The 16,353-nt window shown below is 33.4% G+C and overlaps 2 protein-coding genes across 5 annotated transcripts; one reads left to right on the forward strand and one right to left on the reverse strand.

Annotated features, from left to right (window-relative positions):
* Positions 1–6: 6 nt before the first annotated feature.
* Positions 7–5,544, reverse strand: dx (deltex E3 ubiquitin ligase). 4 transcript variants are annotated; one of them, XM_089083283.1, is made up of 7 exons: positions 4,940–5,544; positions 4,168–4,360; positions 3,831–4,100; positions 3,465–3,756; positions 2,780–3,098; positions 2,273–2,577; positions 7–77 (listed from the first exon to the last, which is right to left on the reverse strand). In XM_089083283.1, exons 1-7 carry the CDS (start codon positions 5,107–5,109, stop codon positions 58–60), a joined length of 1,569 nt encoding a protein of 522 aa, XP_088939409.1. In that variant the 5' UTR covers positions 5,110–5,544; the 3' UTR covers positions 7–57. The 4 variants fall into 4 exon arrangements, with proteins under 4 accessions (XP_088939409.1, XP_011647054.2, XP_088939410.1 ...); XM_011648752.3 differs by having other exon boundaries at positions 7–160; XM_089083284.1 differs by having other exon boundaries at positions 7–160; positions 4,168–4,274; positions 4,940–5,106.
* Positions 5,545–6,170: 626 nt separating this feature from the next.
* Positions 6,171–16,135, forward strand: LOC105433425 (ubiquitin-protein ligase E3B). Its single transcript, XM_089083287.1, has 16 exons — positions 6,171–6,768; positions 7,241–7,393; positions 7,461–7,788; positions 7,864–8,052; positions 8,126–8,317; positions 8,383–8,572; positions 8,979–9,221; positions 9,308–9,479; positions 9,573–9,691; positions 9,806–9,925; positions 10,185–10,383; positions 10,695–10,995; positions 11,274–11,666; positions 12,026–12,190; positions 12,318–12,429; positions 12,821–16,135. The coding sequence occupies exons 1-16, from the start codon at positions 6,605–6,607 to the stop codon at positions 12,991–12,993; spliced, it is 3,213 nt and encodes a 1,070-aa protein (XP_088939413.1). The 5' UTR covers positions 6,171–6,604; the 3' UTR covers positions 12,994–16,135.
* The last annotated feature ends 218 nt before the right edge of the window (positions 16,136–16,353 follow it).

Raw genomic sequence — 16,353 nt, forward strand, 5'->3', positions numbered from 1 at the left:
GGCATGGAGGATCGAGCGTTTGCCGATTCGCCGTCGTCGTTGTCGTTGTCGCCGCTGTTAGTTGCCGTTGCAATTTTCTTTACACGCCGTCAGTAAAACGCCGGATGTTGCGAATGAGGGAAATAAAGAGAGAGAGAATTGTCATCGAGGAATAACACGGCTAAAAAATCAATTTTCGGCCATTTTAATGATGTTAAAAGACACGCCATCTAACCGGTATACGTACAAATAAATGTGCGCTTAGAAGTTAATATTTGATGAATTTCATGTTTCGCATGCTTGTAAGAAATAGAAAATTCGGAACGAAAGAAAATTTAATTCTGATTGATTTAATAAGTAATTAATTTGTCAAATAATATCTGTAAATATCATTACGTTAACATAAATATTTAATTATTAATTATTTTTATAAAAGTTAATTCATTTTTTGATTTTTTGATATAAAAAAATTATGAAAGAAACAAGTGTCATAAGTAGAAGTTTTATTGTAAGCAATTCTATCACTTGAATTAGTTGATTAATTAATTAAAGTTTCATAGTTAAAATTATGACGAATTATAATTTAATTGAATTCACAATTGAGATGTTTTAAAGATGTAGTAATAATGTAGTAATGAGTAAGATGTAATAATAATGTTTTGAGATGTTATTATAGTTAAAAATATCAAAATTATGTAAAATAGATTTTAATTATTGCGTTGTAATATTTTATTTCAAAATAATCCTTTTAATAAAACTGAATAAATTATCAATAACATTTTAAATATTAGCTAAAATAGGATTATATATGGGATTTGGTATCAAGATTTTTTTTAGAGAATAAAATACAAACAAATTATCTGAAAATTATAAATATAATTCGGAATATAACTAACATAACTTAGCTTTATAATTTTAAAAATAAAATTTGGAATGATAACAATAATTTTTATCTTATTTAAGAATCAAATTCTATTTTTGGTTAACAAAATTTAGATAAATAAAAGAATATTATTTCATAAAACATATTGTTCGTGCCAATAATTGTATTTTTTTGATTATTTATGTAAGACCGTAATAAAATTTTAGTATCTTTTGACAAATTTCTTATGGATGATATGTATATATATTTTTTTTTATAAAAAGATATATAAATCTAAGATCTATAAAATAATACTGTCGTTCGACAATTGCTCCCATATTTAGTTGCAACACATTCTCCGATGCAAAATATATCTAGATAAAAATCTAATATGTCTATATAAAAATCTAATATTCTGCTTTCTAGGATATATCTATCAGTTCCTTGCGTAGCACGGAATAAAAATCAAGTAAATTTTTAAAAATATACATCTCTAATTTGTTCGTGCTGCTTTTTATTCTTAAGAGAAAAGTTTAAATTAACACTTCGCCGACGGAAGTTAATATATCGATACTTTGCAACAGATAAATCTGTGTGCACACAAATAAAAATGCTTTTAAAAAGCTATTTTAATTTTTAGTTATGTATTCTTAAACTTTTGAAAAAATCAGAAAATATTTTATGTATCAAAACATATGAATAATAATAGTTCTTATTTGTGATGTCTTTGTTACGATAAATGTGCTATAAATATATAAAAAAAAAAACTACTTATTACCTTTTTTTCTCCTTAAAGTGCTTCCAATCTTGGAGTTACATTGCATAATTACATATTTATTCTTTCATAAATATGCTTAAAATAAACTTATAATATCCTTGTATTCGCTATAAATTCCCTTTCTTGTCTTTATAATAATAAATTTTTTTCCATCTCCATAAGCAATCTGATTTATCCTGAATCCTTCTTTACCTTATGATTTAAATTTACTCTAATCTTATAAATTTACTCTAATCAAATTGAAGCAACAATATTATGCCCATATGAAACATAGTTTTATGCATCCGATCGGCAAAGTGTTAAGAATCTTAAATTAATTGCGCTAAATTATTCGTGCAATATGCAAAAATGAATCAATTCTAAAATTTTATACGTTTTATTATAAATTTTCAAGTAAAAATTCTTTATTTCTAGAAAGTTCTAAAGCTATTCAATTTGTTAATTAATTTTTAAAATTATTCGTGAATTAATTTCTTTTAAATTAGGTTTGCATAAAAAATGTCTCTTTCAAAGGTTTAATTTTCTTCAAATCGATTTCTATTTACTCCCTATGAATTAACTCATTTTTTGCATAAACACTCCATTATATTACATTAATAATCGCAATTAATGTAATTGCTGATACATCGGTGATGATTGTCCATCGGTCACACCTTGCGCTGCCAGTTCCGCGAGTGTCCTTTCGAGGTAACTATGGTCAGGATAACCGTGGCCAGATGTGGATGGGCCTAGCTCGGTTTTATGATGGATCTCGTTCCACGTGACGACGTCCTCGCGACCGGTAGTGACCGAACGGCCAATTGTGAAAATTAGTCTGCGTTCGAATGCGATCTGTAGTAATCTCAATATACGACGGCCAAGATTGTTGTCCGGGAGATAACACACTCTCGGAAAGCCGACGGCATAATATGCCTGACCCGGATTTGGGTGCTCATTACCTTGAATCCCGGATGGAATGCTGAAAAAAAATAACACAGACCGATCACTGATTAATTCAAAACTTTTAATTTGATCGATTCTTTTGTCTATCCTAGATTAATTGATATTCAAATTATTTTTATCCGTTTTTTTTTTAAGAGTACTTATAGTAATATATTATAGAAAAATACAAATTTTCGCAATACTGATTTTCTCTCTCTCTCTCTCTTTCTTATACTTACTCGTAAGTAATTTGTATAGTATTAGTATTTGGAAAGCCTGGCAATGCTCGCGGTATCCGCGTCCAATTCATTGTACCCGGTGGTTGATTGCCCCTCTTCTCACCGTAGATCATACGACAAACTGGACATTGTATATACATAGGTAGTTGTTGGCAGCTGAGCATCGCATTCAGGCATGCTAAATGCAATCTGTGCCTGCAACGTGTTAGCTCGACAGTCAACGGCTCTGGAGTGCCCAGGCATACTGGACAGGAATCAGAACCATCGCTTTCAACTACTTTCACATATTGGGATATCACATCCGACGTGGTGTCCATTCCTAATTAAGATTTGATGTATTAATAGTCTAGAGTCTAGATATTCAGGCATCACTGCGATTCCAAGAACTTTCGATATTTAAATAAATGTATAGATGTGTGCTATTTTATGATATAATTAAAGATCAAAATTTAGAAAAATATTAATCCACTTGTTATGAAATTTATTTTAAACTCAAGATTCATTTAAAATTAAATTATTTCAAACTCAATCCATACGAAGCTACTGTAAATTTATAAATAAAAATTTAAAATTTATAAATAAACAAACAGAAGTTGTTTCATTATATTAAAGTTAATAAAGAATGTGAAAATTGATGGATAACTAAAGGAATAAATCAAAGGAGTGTATTTTTCTAAATATGTACCGAGAATGGAATCTTTGAACGCATCATCGCTTCCCATGCTGCTGTCCAACAAATCTATCGGATTCTCATGACTTAAATATGTGGACACAGTATCCACACTTGGCCTGCGGCCGCTCTTGGTGCTGCTGGAATCAACATCTAACACTGTGTCGCAGGTCTTCCTCTTCTGACCAGATTCCACATTTGTTGCTGCAGGATTATTTTCAATACCATGTTTACTGCTGAATATGTTAAAATTGCTGAGAATAACACGCGCAATGTTCGTCGGTCCATTTGTCTCTCCATTTTTACCCTGGAAAAAAAAACAATTCGCAAATGATAGTTGCAACACAGGAATGATATCGTGCTGAAGAAGGCAAAACTCACTTTCTTGTTGTTTTTCTTCGTACTTCCGTTAGATGATTTCTTGTGTGTAACCTTGACAGTGGAACTCTTAACTGTAACTGATGTAGCTCTTTTCCCAGAAGTGACTTGCAGTTCCTCTAAGGCGACTTTGACCAATGGATAGGGTGCTTGTTGTACACGTCTTATTGGCCTCACATAGCCTGTACAGCATCTCACTTGCGTCAGATTGCAGAAGTTGATAATATAAGGAAAACCCAAATAAGTCTTGGAAATATCAATAGTTTTGTCACCCTAAAAAATAATATTTTATTAGAAAAATTAAGTATAATGATCTATTTTGTAATACTCATTTGCTTACTCTTGCCCATGCTTCTTCTATGAGACATTGCACTTCCATATCATAAGTATGCCAATCATCTGAATCGCCTGTCCATTCCCACTTAGCTCCTTTGCCAGCCGGTGAACCTGGCAAGTAAAACTTTCTCCTCACATTGTGTGTTTCATCACCATCATCGCTGCATTGTGTCTTGGTCTTCAAATTTATGTAATACCTAATCATTAAACAAATCAATACATATTATTTTGAACTTCAAGGACTAAGTGCATAATTTAATATACCTATTTCATATTAATTTCTAACAATTTGAATTACTGACAAAAGTTTTTAAAAATATATTAAACAAAAATTATATTTATATTCAATAGAAAAATATGTATCAATTATTAATATTAAAATATCTCTAAAATGTGATATATTATTTTATTTTATTAAAATGAATAAAATAAAATAAAATAAAACAAAATAAAAATAAAAAAATTCTTGCATTATTTGTTTTAACAATAAAAATAAAATAAGAAGCATTTGAAATCAGGGTTATTGAACAATCAAGAAATAAACAATAAATTTTTTATAAATAATTAACAAAACAGCCAACATAATTAAAATTCTATGTTTGTTATATACATCTGCTCTTTACTCTCAACTTCTCTCTCTCCCTCTCTTCCTCTTTCTCTTTTTTTTTTTTCTCAAGAACCCAAACATACACCTGCCTCGCTTTTTATCGCAAGGCAAGTGCAGTTAAGGCCGACGGGCTACACGCGTTTCGTATTTCTAATTCGCGTGTCCGGACCTGTCAAGAGTGGGATCCGCATCATTCAGGAACACTCGCGTGAGTTTCTTGTAGTGGGCTCGCTCGAGATGCTGCGACACAGCCGGGCTGTAAGGCCTCCACCGTCCGTGACGGTTCTCCCACTCCCACACGACCACCGCGTGTCCGTGCTCCTGCCCCTGGGAGCTCATCCTCCTGCCTGCCACCCTCCGCGCTGCCCCGCGCGCGTCCACCCTTCCCCGTGGCCTCCCTGTGGAATTTCACACGCACGCGCGACACACACTCGCAGCGTAGCGAGAGCGTGGGAACATTTTCGAGTTTTCCCACGGTCACCGCGCGACCGTCAATCGACCGCGCGCGTCCTGTTGTACGTCGAATCGGATGTACAATGACGGATCGATTGTCTCTCCTCTCCCTTGCTCGTCACTCGTGAACTCGATACTCACCCTACGTCCTGCCCGATAACGCGGTCACGAAATGAAAACACACCGTCGTGGAGATCCGCGACTCCTCTCGCCGAGAGAAGGAGAGGGGAAGAGAACACACGCATATCAACGCGCCCTGGTGCGGACTGAGGACGATCGACGCACACGAGAACGAGAGATGCCGCCGTGGACGCACGGCAGATGCGCACGGTTTCGATAGGTCGAGACGCGGGAAATCGGAGCAGCCTCGAGAGAGCTCGCGACCGGTCGAGCGATCGAATGCGGAACGGCGATAGATGAATTGGGCCATAAAAGAACAAGGAAGCACAAAGGAGACCCAAGACCTCGTAGCAACTTCCGATTGAACTTTGAATTTTAATCAGGGATTAAAACAAAATAATACATTTGATTAATTAATTAATTAATTGATTAATTGATTAAGTTGGAATTTAGTTGAAATCGGAACGGTTTTAGATCAGAACTCCAATTAGCTTAATTGAAAATTAATTTAAATAATATTTTTTATGCTTAAAAGAAAATTTATAATTACGTAATGATTTATTGTCTTTATTCCAATCTTTAAAATAATACAAATATTAATATACAAATTAATGATAAATTATAAATTACTTTTTGTTTTTTGAATGTTAATTAAATTATTATGATAATTTAAATAAGAAACCATAAATTATCAAATAAAACAAAAAACCATCAATTATAAAATTTGTCTAAAATAAATTATTTAAAATTTAAAAAATCTTTAAATTATGAAGGAAAAGAAGTCATTAAAATTCTTCTGGAAATTAAGTCCATCTTCAAGTTCATCTGATTTCTGGGTTGCCTCGGGAACCTTGAGTCTTCCAACCCGTCACTGCTGAGCGATTTTCCGTTTCTGGAGAGGGAGAGAGGATTTGTAAATACCCGTCAGCTGACCAGGATATCTCAAGAAAGGCAACATTGGAGTACTCGCAACGCATTGTCAGACGATATCGGATCTTTTGTAAAAGCGCATTCGAATGCGGATTCTGAGTATCTCGACGTAGTGATAACCCACGGACAAGAAGTGGATAACGTGGTGGGGAGAATCGGTAGATGCCCGTCAGCTGATGAGGATGCCTCGGAGATGTCTCGCGGTTAGCAGCGAGCGACGACGACGACGACGACGAGGAGGAGGTAGTGGTGGAGGAGAAGCATAGGCGTCCGGGGGGTTGTTTGGGCCCTTATGACCTGGAGGTGAGCGGCGATCAAGGTCAGCTCTAGGATGTTTTGTGCGGAGGGCTCGTCGTCGAAGGGCAGCTTCCTGCAACAGAAGAAAGCCGCGCGCGAGGATCGGGCTCACGAGAAGCGCAGAGAGGCCGCGGCCACTTTGATTCAGGCCCACGTCCGAGCCTGGTTGGCTCGCGTCCAGTTCACCAAGCGAATACTGTAAGTGCGAAACAAAGCTTCATATGAACTACTTTTATGTGGAGCAGAGACAAATTACGAGATCATCCACAAGAATATAGGAATTATTTGAGAACACATGTACCATTGCTTGAACAGAAGTTGTCGATATTCAGTTTGAGCACTATACTATAGAAAAACTCTGTAAAAATTGCACAGTTATCTGTGTGATGTAAATATATATTGATAGAGCTAGGCATAATTCCAGGCAAATAAATTCAGATAAATTGAATCAAATGATAAAGAGAGATATATTAATTTCATTTTATATTTTATGTAGTATATTGGTATAAGGTTCATTTTAATTTTTTTTTTTTAATCAGTGAATTTGAATGTTTCATAGGAATTGAATTATACAAATAACATGAAAATAAATATGATATATAGAATATATAATATATAAGTTTATACCAAGTTAGTGATTATCTAACAAGATTATTTTTTTCATTTGTAGAGAAGAATTTGATAATAATTTCCTTGATGACATCGGTGTGGATAATGCATCAGTGGAATTAAAACCTGCTCTAGAGGTGTATAGAATTATTTCAAGATTTTTGTTAATTTATAAGAAAGAAAGAGATCAAGAGAGAATCGAGAGAGTGTGTAGGTGAGTTATGCAGCATAATATTCAAGAAAGATTCAGAATATGGTATTCAAGGAGGATGACCTTTTAGATATCTTGTGCTAACTCTCGATTCCGAATCTCCAAAAATATCTTATGTCGGAGTGGCATTAAACAAGGATCACTACATATCATGGATATCCCAAATGAAGACCATTTTATACCATTGTCTCTCCGGTCTGGATGGCCTGAAGCCGGAGAGAGTATCGGACCACAAATCCATATTGCTCCGACTGCATACTCTGGTGAGTTTTACATCGCCAGGAACATGGGCTATACAAAAGGTGAAGGGCATGGACCAATTGAAGACTGGCATGAGCCAACTGTGCGCAAATATAATGGGCCATCTAGTTAACAATGGATTTTATGCTACTATGCAGGTAACAATGTCAATGACACTTTTTAATGATCTTGATTCTTTTTTTAACAATGCTAAATTATATTTTTCATTTCAGACTCTTTTAATGAAGGGATTAGGTAGAGCAAAAATTGCTTTGAAACCAGTTACACTTTCAGCAGCGGTCACTCTGACATTGAGGCCACTGATCTCTTCACAAATGTCTGACAAATTGGTATCCCTGTTCCTAATTAACATCTTTAGCGTCCCAGCTCTGGTTTATCACTTGAATATTTTGTCACCGGAGGTAGAAAAAAAGAAAATATTTACATAAATTCTGATATTTCTAAGTATGTAAAGTTTTTGATGTTTATTTACAGTGCATTTCGTCGTTCATAACAAATAATCTGTTCGCGAGAAGTTTGGAGTTGTTAAATTCCGAACAGAATTTAAGGATCGTCTTTAATGCTTTGGAGGGCAGTTATGCGCTTTGTTTGCTCGCAAATTTAATACAATTAGCGAATATTGAGAGGGAAGAAGTATTAAGAGAACTCTGCTTTCCTTCTTTTACGGTAAGCCATCACGGTAATTTTCCTTATTACGGGCATATTGATAACATCTCGCGAATCTTCTACAGTTTGTCGTAACGAGAATGTTGGAAGCATGTCAGCAATATGTAGTTGCCAAACGGAGTAATTTGACGCATTGGCATCCTGTATTAGGCTGGTTTGCACAGACGATTGACACGTCGTTGCAGGATGCGACTCCTTCGGTAAAATTGCAACTTGCTTGTCTTTGGACGGGCAGAATTGTTACGCATTTAATCGGTGAGAGTCATCGAATTTTACATATTTCGATAATCTTTACAAAGAGCTTTGCAAGTTGCATAGAAAAGTATGATATTCGACTTACAGAATCGAGATGTAATTTTTCATTTACAATGTCATTATCGTTATTATTTCTCAGTTACTATTTATATATATATATATATATATATATATAAAATAGTTACAGTAATTATTATATATATATATATATATATATATATATATATAATAACAAATTATGATAATAGCAATACATTTTTTATTAATAATAATAATTATGTAGCGCATTTTTTTTAAATAAAGAATGAGTAATGGTAACAAGTTACTTTTTAAAAGTAATTTTTTCAATCTTGCCGAATTAATAGAAATCAGTTCATTCTTTATCTATTTTCTATTTTCTCTTTAGAACAGCCACTGACCGAGTTTGTCGAAAAAGAGGTACCACCTCCGGTAGAACAACAAAGTACCTCTTCTATGGGAGCCAATATTTTCCGACGTGCGTTTCTTGAGGCTCGTACCAACAGGAACAACAGCACTAAAAACTATAGAAAGCTGGGCAGTCCGGAGGCTACCAAGATAGCTTTGATCTGCTCGCTATATCAAACGGCATTACACACGCTTACGCAGATGAAGATCGAGATATTGACCGGTATGTATTCAGCTTAACGCATATAATTGCGCAAAATCATACATGCAAATGACATACCGGCTAATAGTATACGCATACAAAAACAGGATTGTGCTATCAAGGCAAAATTCTTTATCATATGTGGTTGTTTCTCACCACCCTGGGGCCGCACTGCGGTTTGAAAGCGTTTCTAGATCTCTTGGCGGCTAATACTAAGTGCACGGCACCTGAGTTCCAGATGCTGATACTATTCGCTGATTGTATGACGCACTACGTGACGTAAGTAACATGGTTTCCTTTCAAGCAATTTGATATTTAAATTTATTATTAGAATTGATTTTACATAGTAATTTCTTGATTTCCTAATTTTAGCATCTTGGACGATATGGAAATGTATGAGCATCAAGATCCCTTCAAGCTTACAGACTTTATCACTATGTCGTACTTTCTAAATCAGTTTTTGTACAAAGCAGTTCTCACTAATTTATTCGGTAAGCCGAATTTGTTACGAAATCGTATGTTAATTAAAAATCATAAAAAGAAAAATAGAATCTTCAGATTAAAAAGTGAAAACATGTACGTTTCTAAAAATTTGGATATTACAGATGTGAAATCCGTATCCAGCAATCCTCTATTTATTTCGCTTTATATTCTTCTAATGGCAATCTATCGACGCGATTGTCGCAGAACGTTTTGTCCAGAAGGTCATTGGTTGGCCAAGTTAAGTATCCAGTTTATTTTAAGTTTTGTAAACATCTCAGACTTTTATTACCAAAAAATTTGTCATGATTTAAAATTTTTTTTTATATCAGTTAAAAATTATTAACACAATATTTATTTCGCATTGTATTTATCTTTATATTTATATATCTTGCGTCTATAATACGAAATCAGGGTAGAGAGATTTATATTTGCTATATGTCATTATTATTATTGCTATATTCAGTATATTTTAATTCATGATTTTTTTCTTAAAACAGGAAGTACGAGTATCCGGCTTCTTGGCCGATTTGGAAAAGGGAAGACGCGGTGCTGCGCTTTTACTTTCAAAAATGCCTCATGTTATCCCTCATTCTGAACGAGTTGTATTATTTCGCAAGCACATAGCTGATGAAAAAGCAGTGATGGGTTTAACTGAGAGCGCTTGTAACAGTCCACCGACCACTCTCATCGTCGTACATAGGTCTATATGTTTTTATTTATTTTATAGTTTTTTTATTTCATTGTGACGATTATTTAAAAAAAAAAAAAATTTTATTAATGAAATTGAATAATTTAATGAAATTTTATTTTTTTTTATTTTATAAAATTTGATATTATTTTTTTATTTAGAATTGAATGAATAGAATTAAGAAGAAAATTTTTTCTTAATTTTGGTAATATAACGCTACACTTTCCAAAAAAATTCTTTAGTAAAAATTAACATTGTTTCACAATTTTTTATATTATACTGTTTCCCTCAATTATTATGAAATACCTTCTTATATTTTACAGAACGCGAATAGTTGAGGATGGATATAGACAATTAGCTATGTTGCCGTCACAAGCATTAAAAGGTGTGATCAGGGTACGTTTCGTAAATGAACAAGGTCTAGCCGAGGCCGGTATCGATCAAGATGGAGTTTTCAAGGAGTTCCTGGAAGAGACAATAAAACGAGTATTCGATCCATCTCTCAATTTGTTCAAAGCCACAAGCGAAAACCGGCTCTATCCATCTCCTACATCTTTTATGCAGGACAATCATTTGCAACTGTTTGAATTCGTCGGGCGAATGCTCGGCAAAGCGGTTTACGAGGTAAATTACTCTTACTCATCGAATAATTTAATTATTAAAATTTCATCAAAATTATTTAAAAAATATAGAATAATAAAACAAAGTTTTGAAAATAATCAGAATATTTCTTATATTAACAGAAATACGTGATTTAATTATTATTTTAATTGTTCATTATTTATTCATATAATTTTATTACATGGATTATTTCGCAAAAAAAAATAAAATAAAATAAAATATAATCATTACCTCTGAATAACTGATTTCTTCATAATGATCAATCTCTTATTGCTTTTCAGGGCATTGTCGTGGACGTGCCTTTTGCGTCATTCTTTGTGTCGCAATTTTCCGGGCAAACAGGCGGTGCATTGTACAGTTGGCTAGACGAGCTCGCTTCGTTAGATCGCGATCTTTACCGTAGCCTGACCTTGGTAAAACATTACAAGGGCGATATCCGGCAACTGGAGTTGACATTCTCTCTTGACGAGGACGTACTCGGCAAACTGGTTACGCACGAGCTGATTCCTGGCGGGCGTACCACTGCTGTGACCAATCAAAACAAGATTCAATATATCCACCATATGGCGCATTATAGAATGTATCATCAGATCAAGGAGCAAACGACCGCCTTCATCAAAGGATTCCGCTCCATCATTAATCCCGAGTGGCTGTCATTATTCTCGACGCCCGAGGTGAGGATCCAAGAAACTTATTTGCATTTATTTGCAGCGTATAATTGAGATGTCAGAATTAAGCAGCATAAAATTATTAATTTGAATGTCGAATCGAATGTAATTACATATAATTATATATATAAATGACTTAACAATTCAATTAAGAAATTATTTTAATAAAGTTGAAATTTAAGCTCTATATTTTAAGAACATTTAAAGATGAATATCCTATGATATCCTATACAAAGAAAATATCATATTATGATTAAATGTCACCATATAGTATATTATTAATATATTTCTAAACATTTTTATACTAGCATTTATTTAAAATTATATATACATATATTTAATTAAGTAATCACGGTGTTTTACAGTTACAGAGATTAATTTCGGGCGATAATGTACCTTTGGACCTGCGAGATTTACGAAAACATACACAATATTATGGTGGATTTCATGATAGTCATCGGGTGGTATGCTGGTTGTGGGATATTTTGGAGAAAGATTTTACAGAAGAGGAAAGAGGCTTATTCTTAAAGGTATCAATCATATTATGAAATAACAATTTCTCTCAATCCTGTAATGGTGTTTTCAAGATATTGATATTTCTAATATCGATCCTACATTAATGATCTTCTTAAATAATATTTCTGATGTTTATTACAGTTTGTGACGAGTTGCTCGAAGTCACCTTTGCTGGGTTTCGCTCATCTGGAACCGCCTTTCTCTATACGATGCGTGGAAGTCTGTGACGACGAGGACACCGGCGACACTATCGGTATGATCGTTATAAAGTAGTTTTAAAAAAAAGACAAATCAACTTTTCATAATTAGCAATAAAATCAAGCAAGATATTGGAAAAACCTTCAATACCTTTCAAATTCCATATTGTACGATTGGTAATATTCGATTATACATATAAATCTATGCTTTAAATTTCAGATGAATGAATAAGTTATACAAGTTTTTTTTTATATAGTTTATAATAATATATATCAGATATTTTCATATTTTTAATTTTGAGATCTTACAGATTTCTTTAATTATAAATCTAACAGATAACATGAATTTAAAAAGATAATTTTACAAAAATATTGTTAGTTCAATTTTTAGATTATCCATAAATGACTCTTAGTAAATTTAATTTGTTTGAAATTTTTGCGATTCAGGCAGCGTAATCAGAGGTTTCTTTACAATCCGCAAGAAGGATCCACAGAATCGATTGCCCACTTCATCAACGTGCTTTAATCTGCTCAAGCTGCCAAATTATCAAAAGAAGAGCACGTTGCGAGAAAAACTTCGCTATGCTGTCACTAGCAATACTGGTTTCGAACTCTCGTAAATGCTATCGAATACTTTTATTCCAAGAGAAGTGATAAACAAAACTTTATGCGAATTGAAACAATACGTGTGACAGTTTTCAACACAGTTTGAACAAAATGAGATTTGATTAGCGATTAGAAATGCCGTGAGAGTTTGCAAGACTCGACTGATACGATCGATACTTCAAATTCGACGTTATACAAAGAGGTATTGAGTGATGCCGAAACCGCCCTTATTCCCATCCAATACATAATCCATAACCCCAATTAAGCGTGTTGTTATTTGAATGTCGATTTTCAGACGACATGAACATTTTAGAGATTTAGAAGCGTCATTATCTTCTTTAAAAAGATACTGCGGCTTCAGTATTGTTGGCATCGTGAAGCAACATAAGAATGTACAATAATGAATCTGCGAATAAATAACTGTTAGATATATTCATATATATATATATATATATATATATATATATATATATATATTTAAATATATATTTAAATAAATTTCATCGTATGACGAGAGCTAAGTATTTTAGAGTGAAGCCTGCGACGTTTGTTTCTGCGGTCTTCGATATATTCATACAGGCACACATTACTGATGTGAAATACATTATACCTCATGAGCTTAATACCGCTGAGATAATTGTGCGCTTGTTAGTGGATAGAATCGTTGATCAACATTACATTAAGATCGGGGGTGGCGGATGTTTCAATTTATTTTTATAGATAATGTTGACCGTTTGTCACAATTGCACTGATTGTTGAGCCTCTAACCATTTTAGAAATTAAATCAACAAGTAGGAAAGAGGCCTATTCACAGTTATGATCACAAAAGATGTTATAGTTTCTTATAAAAATATAAATTATTAAATTGTTGTTGATTTACATTTTCACACAAATATTTTGTTGTGTGTGTGTGTGTGTGTGTGTGTGTGTGTGTGTGTGTGTGTGTGTGTGTGTGTGTGTGTGTGTGTGTGTGTGTGTATTTACACATATTATATATAAGTATGTATAACATATCTTTTCAATTTTAAGTTTGACAAATCTTAAGAAGATAGAAGTATCCAAAATAACACAAAATTAAATATAATTAAATATAATTTCCGAGCTGCATTTTAATCTATCATTGACACGATTTTTTTTATACCATAACAATAACAAAAGATTATCGTCTTTGCTGCTTGTTGATTCAATTAAATTTATATTCAACTTTCATATTTTTGAAAGAGATTCACCACTCCCGTGTTAACAAAAGAACATCCTCTAAATTTGGGGATATACTGTCGACGAACCAGCACGCGTGCGAAATAAATCACTGTGAGTAATCAAAATACGATCTGCGAATTTCTAAAAGTTTTTCCCAATATGGTGAAAAAAAGGATCAATCAGGTGTGGATAAGACCGCGATCTATTTTAAAACTATTTTAAAAACTATTTTCTCAAGATTTTTGTACAGACTATTGGTGCGACGTGCCGTCTAATCACCATCTAATATTTAATACGATCTAAGAATACAAAATCCGGATGCTCGCGGATAAAAATTCCCGAGAGATTCATTCAAATCGAAAGAGATTCTGAGTCTCATCGTATTTCGGACGAGATTAAAAAGTTCTCGAAACATTCATAAAAATTCGTTGAATAACAGATTAAAGAAAGAGAAAAAGAAAGAGAAATGTATTTTCTTAATTTTGAAATAATACATATTTTTCTTCTATCTATAATAAAATTTTATCATCACAAATAAATGAAAAACAAGTTTTTTGATGAAGAAGCAGAATTTCAAGTGAATAAATTTAATATTTAATGAAATTCATAATATTTTGTAATTTACATACTTACGATTTAATTTTATTTTTATCACACTTTTACAAATATATTTTTATTATCTGTAGAAAGCTGTGACGATTAGATCAATTTTCTAAACAATTTTATTTTGTTTAAGTCGAATTTAGTAGAGTCGAGAGATTTTTTTGTTGTTATGATTGAAATCAGTGAAGATTTATTAAAATCTGCGAAATTTGCCGTAATTATAAAACATATACGATATACATGTATGTTTATAAATATGAAAAAAATATGAATAGAAAGAGGGCACAAAAGGACTGTGGTAGTCTGTTCGATGATATAGCGCGAGAAGAGAAGTCTCTAATTATGTAATATTGTTATATTGTTCTTTCGGGGGGATGCGTTCTTTTGATAAACGACAATGTGGGAGACATTGCCGAAGGGAATTCGATGACAGACCAAAGAGTGTGAAGAGAGATAAGGGCGAACAATACGTGAAATGTAATCTTTGCATATTTTCCTACATGACTAGGCGCGTATTACAGGCATGCTGTAAAACCTGCGCTCACGCAATCGTTGACGAAACACAATTAAATATAATAATGAAGGGGCGCGTTATCGGATATTTCATTATTTCTCGCCTTCTGAGTAATCACTCTTTCGAGAAACGAGTCTCGATCATTGTTCCGTTTCGTATATGATAACACGAAAATTCCGATTGAATGTGCAATATAATTGTAAAAAAAAATATATCAAGCTAGTTTTGATAGAATGTCATAATTTAATTGGCTATTATTTTATTTGCGTACTATTTGCATCGATACGACGTCTATAGTTTTATTGTATTTAGTCCTATTGCGTGAACACGGGATTGGCAACTGTGTACATTTATTTTACAATGAAACGGCGAATACTCCGGTTCGTAGATATATCCATCGTAAGAGAGATAAGTTTAAAGACTATCAGTGTAAATGTAGGTGTAAGACTGACGTATCGAACGGAAGGCTTGCGATTGTAAGATGACTTTATATTTCGCCGTGGAAGAATTGTGCATTTACGAAGTCTAATAATTAACGAGAATGCGCGGATTCTTTTTATTAAAAGAGAAAAATGTAGAAAAAAAAGAATCGGAAAGAGAAGGAAATGTAGCAATGCAAGTTTCTCTTACAATTGCAAAGCGAACGAAGATGACCCATTGTGTAAATCGCTCGTTTCGATTATGCAACGGTCATTCCGCTCGTCGTTTGTAATCAATGGTAAAAATTATTAAGATTCTGTATAAGGACGAGAGAGATCCGTTAATTTCATACGATGAAGATTGGCAACAATCGTGTAAATATATACACACGTCGCAAAAGCTGTTGCGTGTTGCGTTAATATCTCGTGTGCATTCGCTTTCCTTCATTACGTAACCGATCCCTTCTTGCGCGATTGCGGAAAAAGATATCCGACAAAATCCGAATTCCATTGCCAAAAGGAGAGATGAAAGGATAGGAATTCTCAAAAATAATTCTAAAAAGCTAATATCGGCAGTCTTAACGAATAGATATTTTATTTTACTACTTAGATATTTGTGTATCTTGTTCAGATATATA

This window comes from Pogonomyrmex barbatus, unplaced genomic scaffold (assembly GCF_055798465.1).
Source record: "Pogonomyrmex barbatus isolate J1 unplaced genomic scaffold, ASM5579846v1 scaffold7, whole genome shotgun sequence".
In the NCBI taxonomy this organism is placed as follows: Eukaryota; Metazoa; Arthropoda; class Insecta; order Hymenoptera; family Formicidae; genus Pogonomyrmex; species Pogonomyrmex barbatus.

Excerpts from the sequence above, each read along its gene's own strand:
- LOC105433425 (XM_089083287.1), top strand. The coding sequence starts at position 6,605 with ATGTTTTGTGCGGAGGGCTCGTCGTCGAAGGGCAGCTTCCTGCAACAG. Across the intron at positions 9,480-9,572 it reads TGTATGACGCACTACGTGAC|CATCTTGGACGATATGGAAA; the intron begins GTAAGTAACATG and ends TCCTAATTTTAG. Across the intron at positions 9,926-10,184 it reads TCATTGGTTGGCCAAGTTAA|TACGAGTATCCGGCTTCTTG; the intron begins GTATCCAGTTTA and ends TAAAACAGGAAG.
- dx (XM_011648752.3), bottom strand. The coding sequence starts at position 5,109 with ATGAGCTCCCAGGGGCAGGAGCACGGACACGCGGTGGTCGTGTGGGAG. Across the intron at positions 4,101-4,167 it reads TAGAAGAAGCATGGGCAAGA|GGTGACAAAACTATTGATAT; the intron begins GTAAGCAAATGA and ends ATTATTTTTTAG. Across the intron at positions 3,757-3,830 it reads CGAAGAAAAACAACAAGAAA|GGTAAAAATGGAGAGACAAA; the intron begins GTGAGTTTTGCC and ends TTTTTTTTCCAG.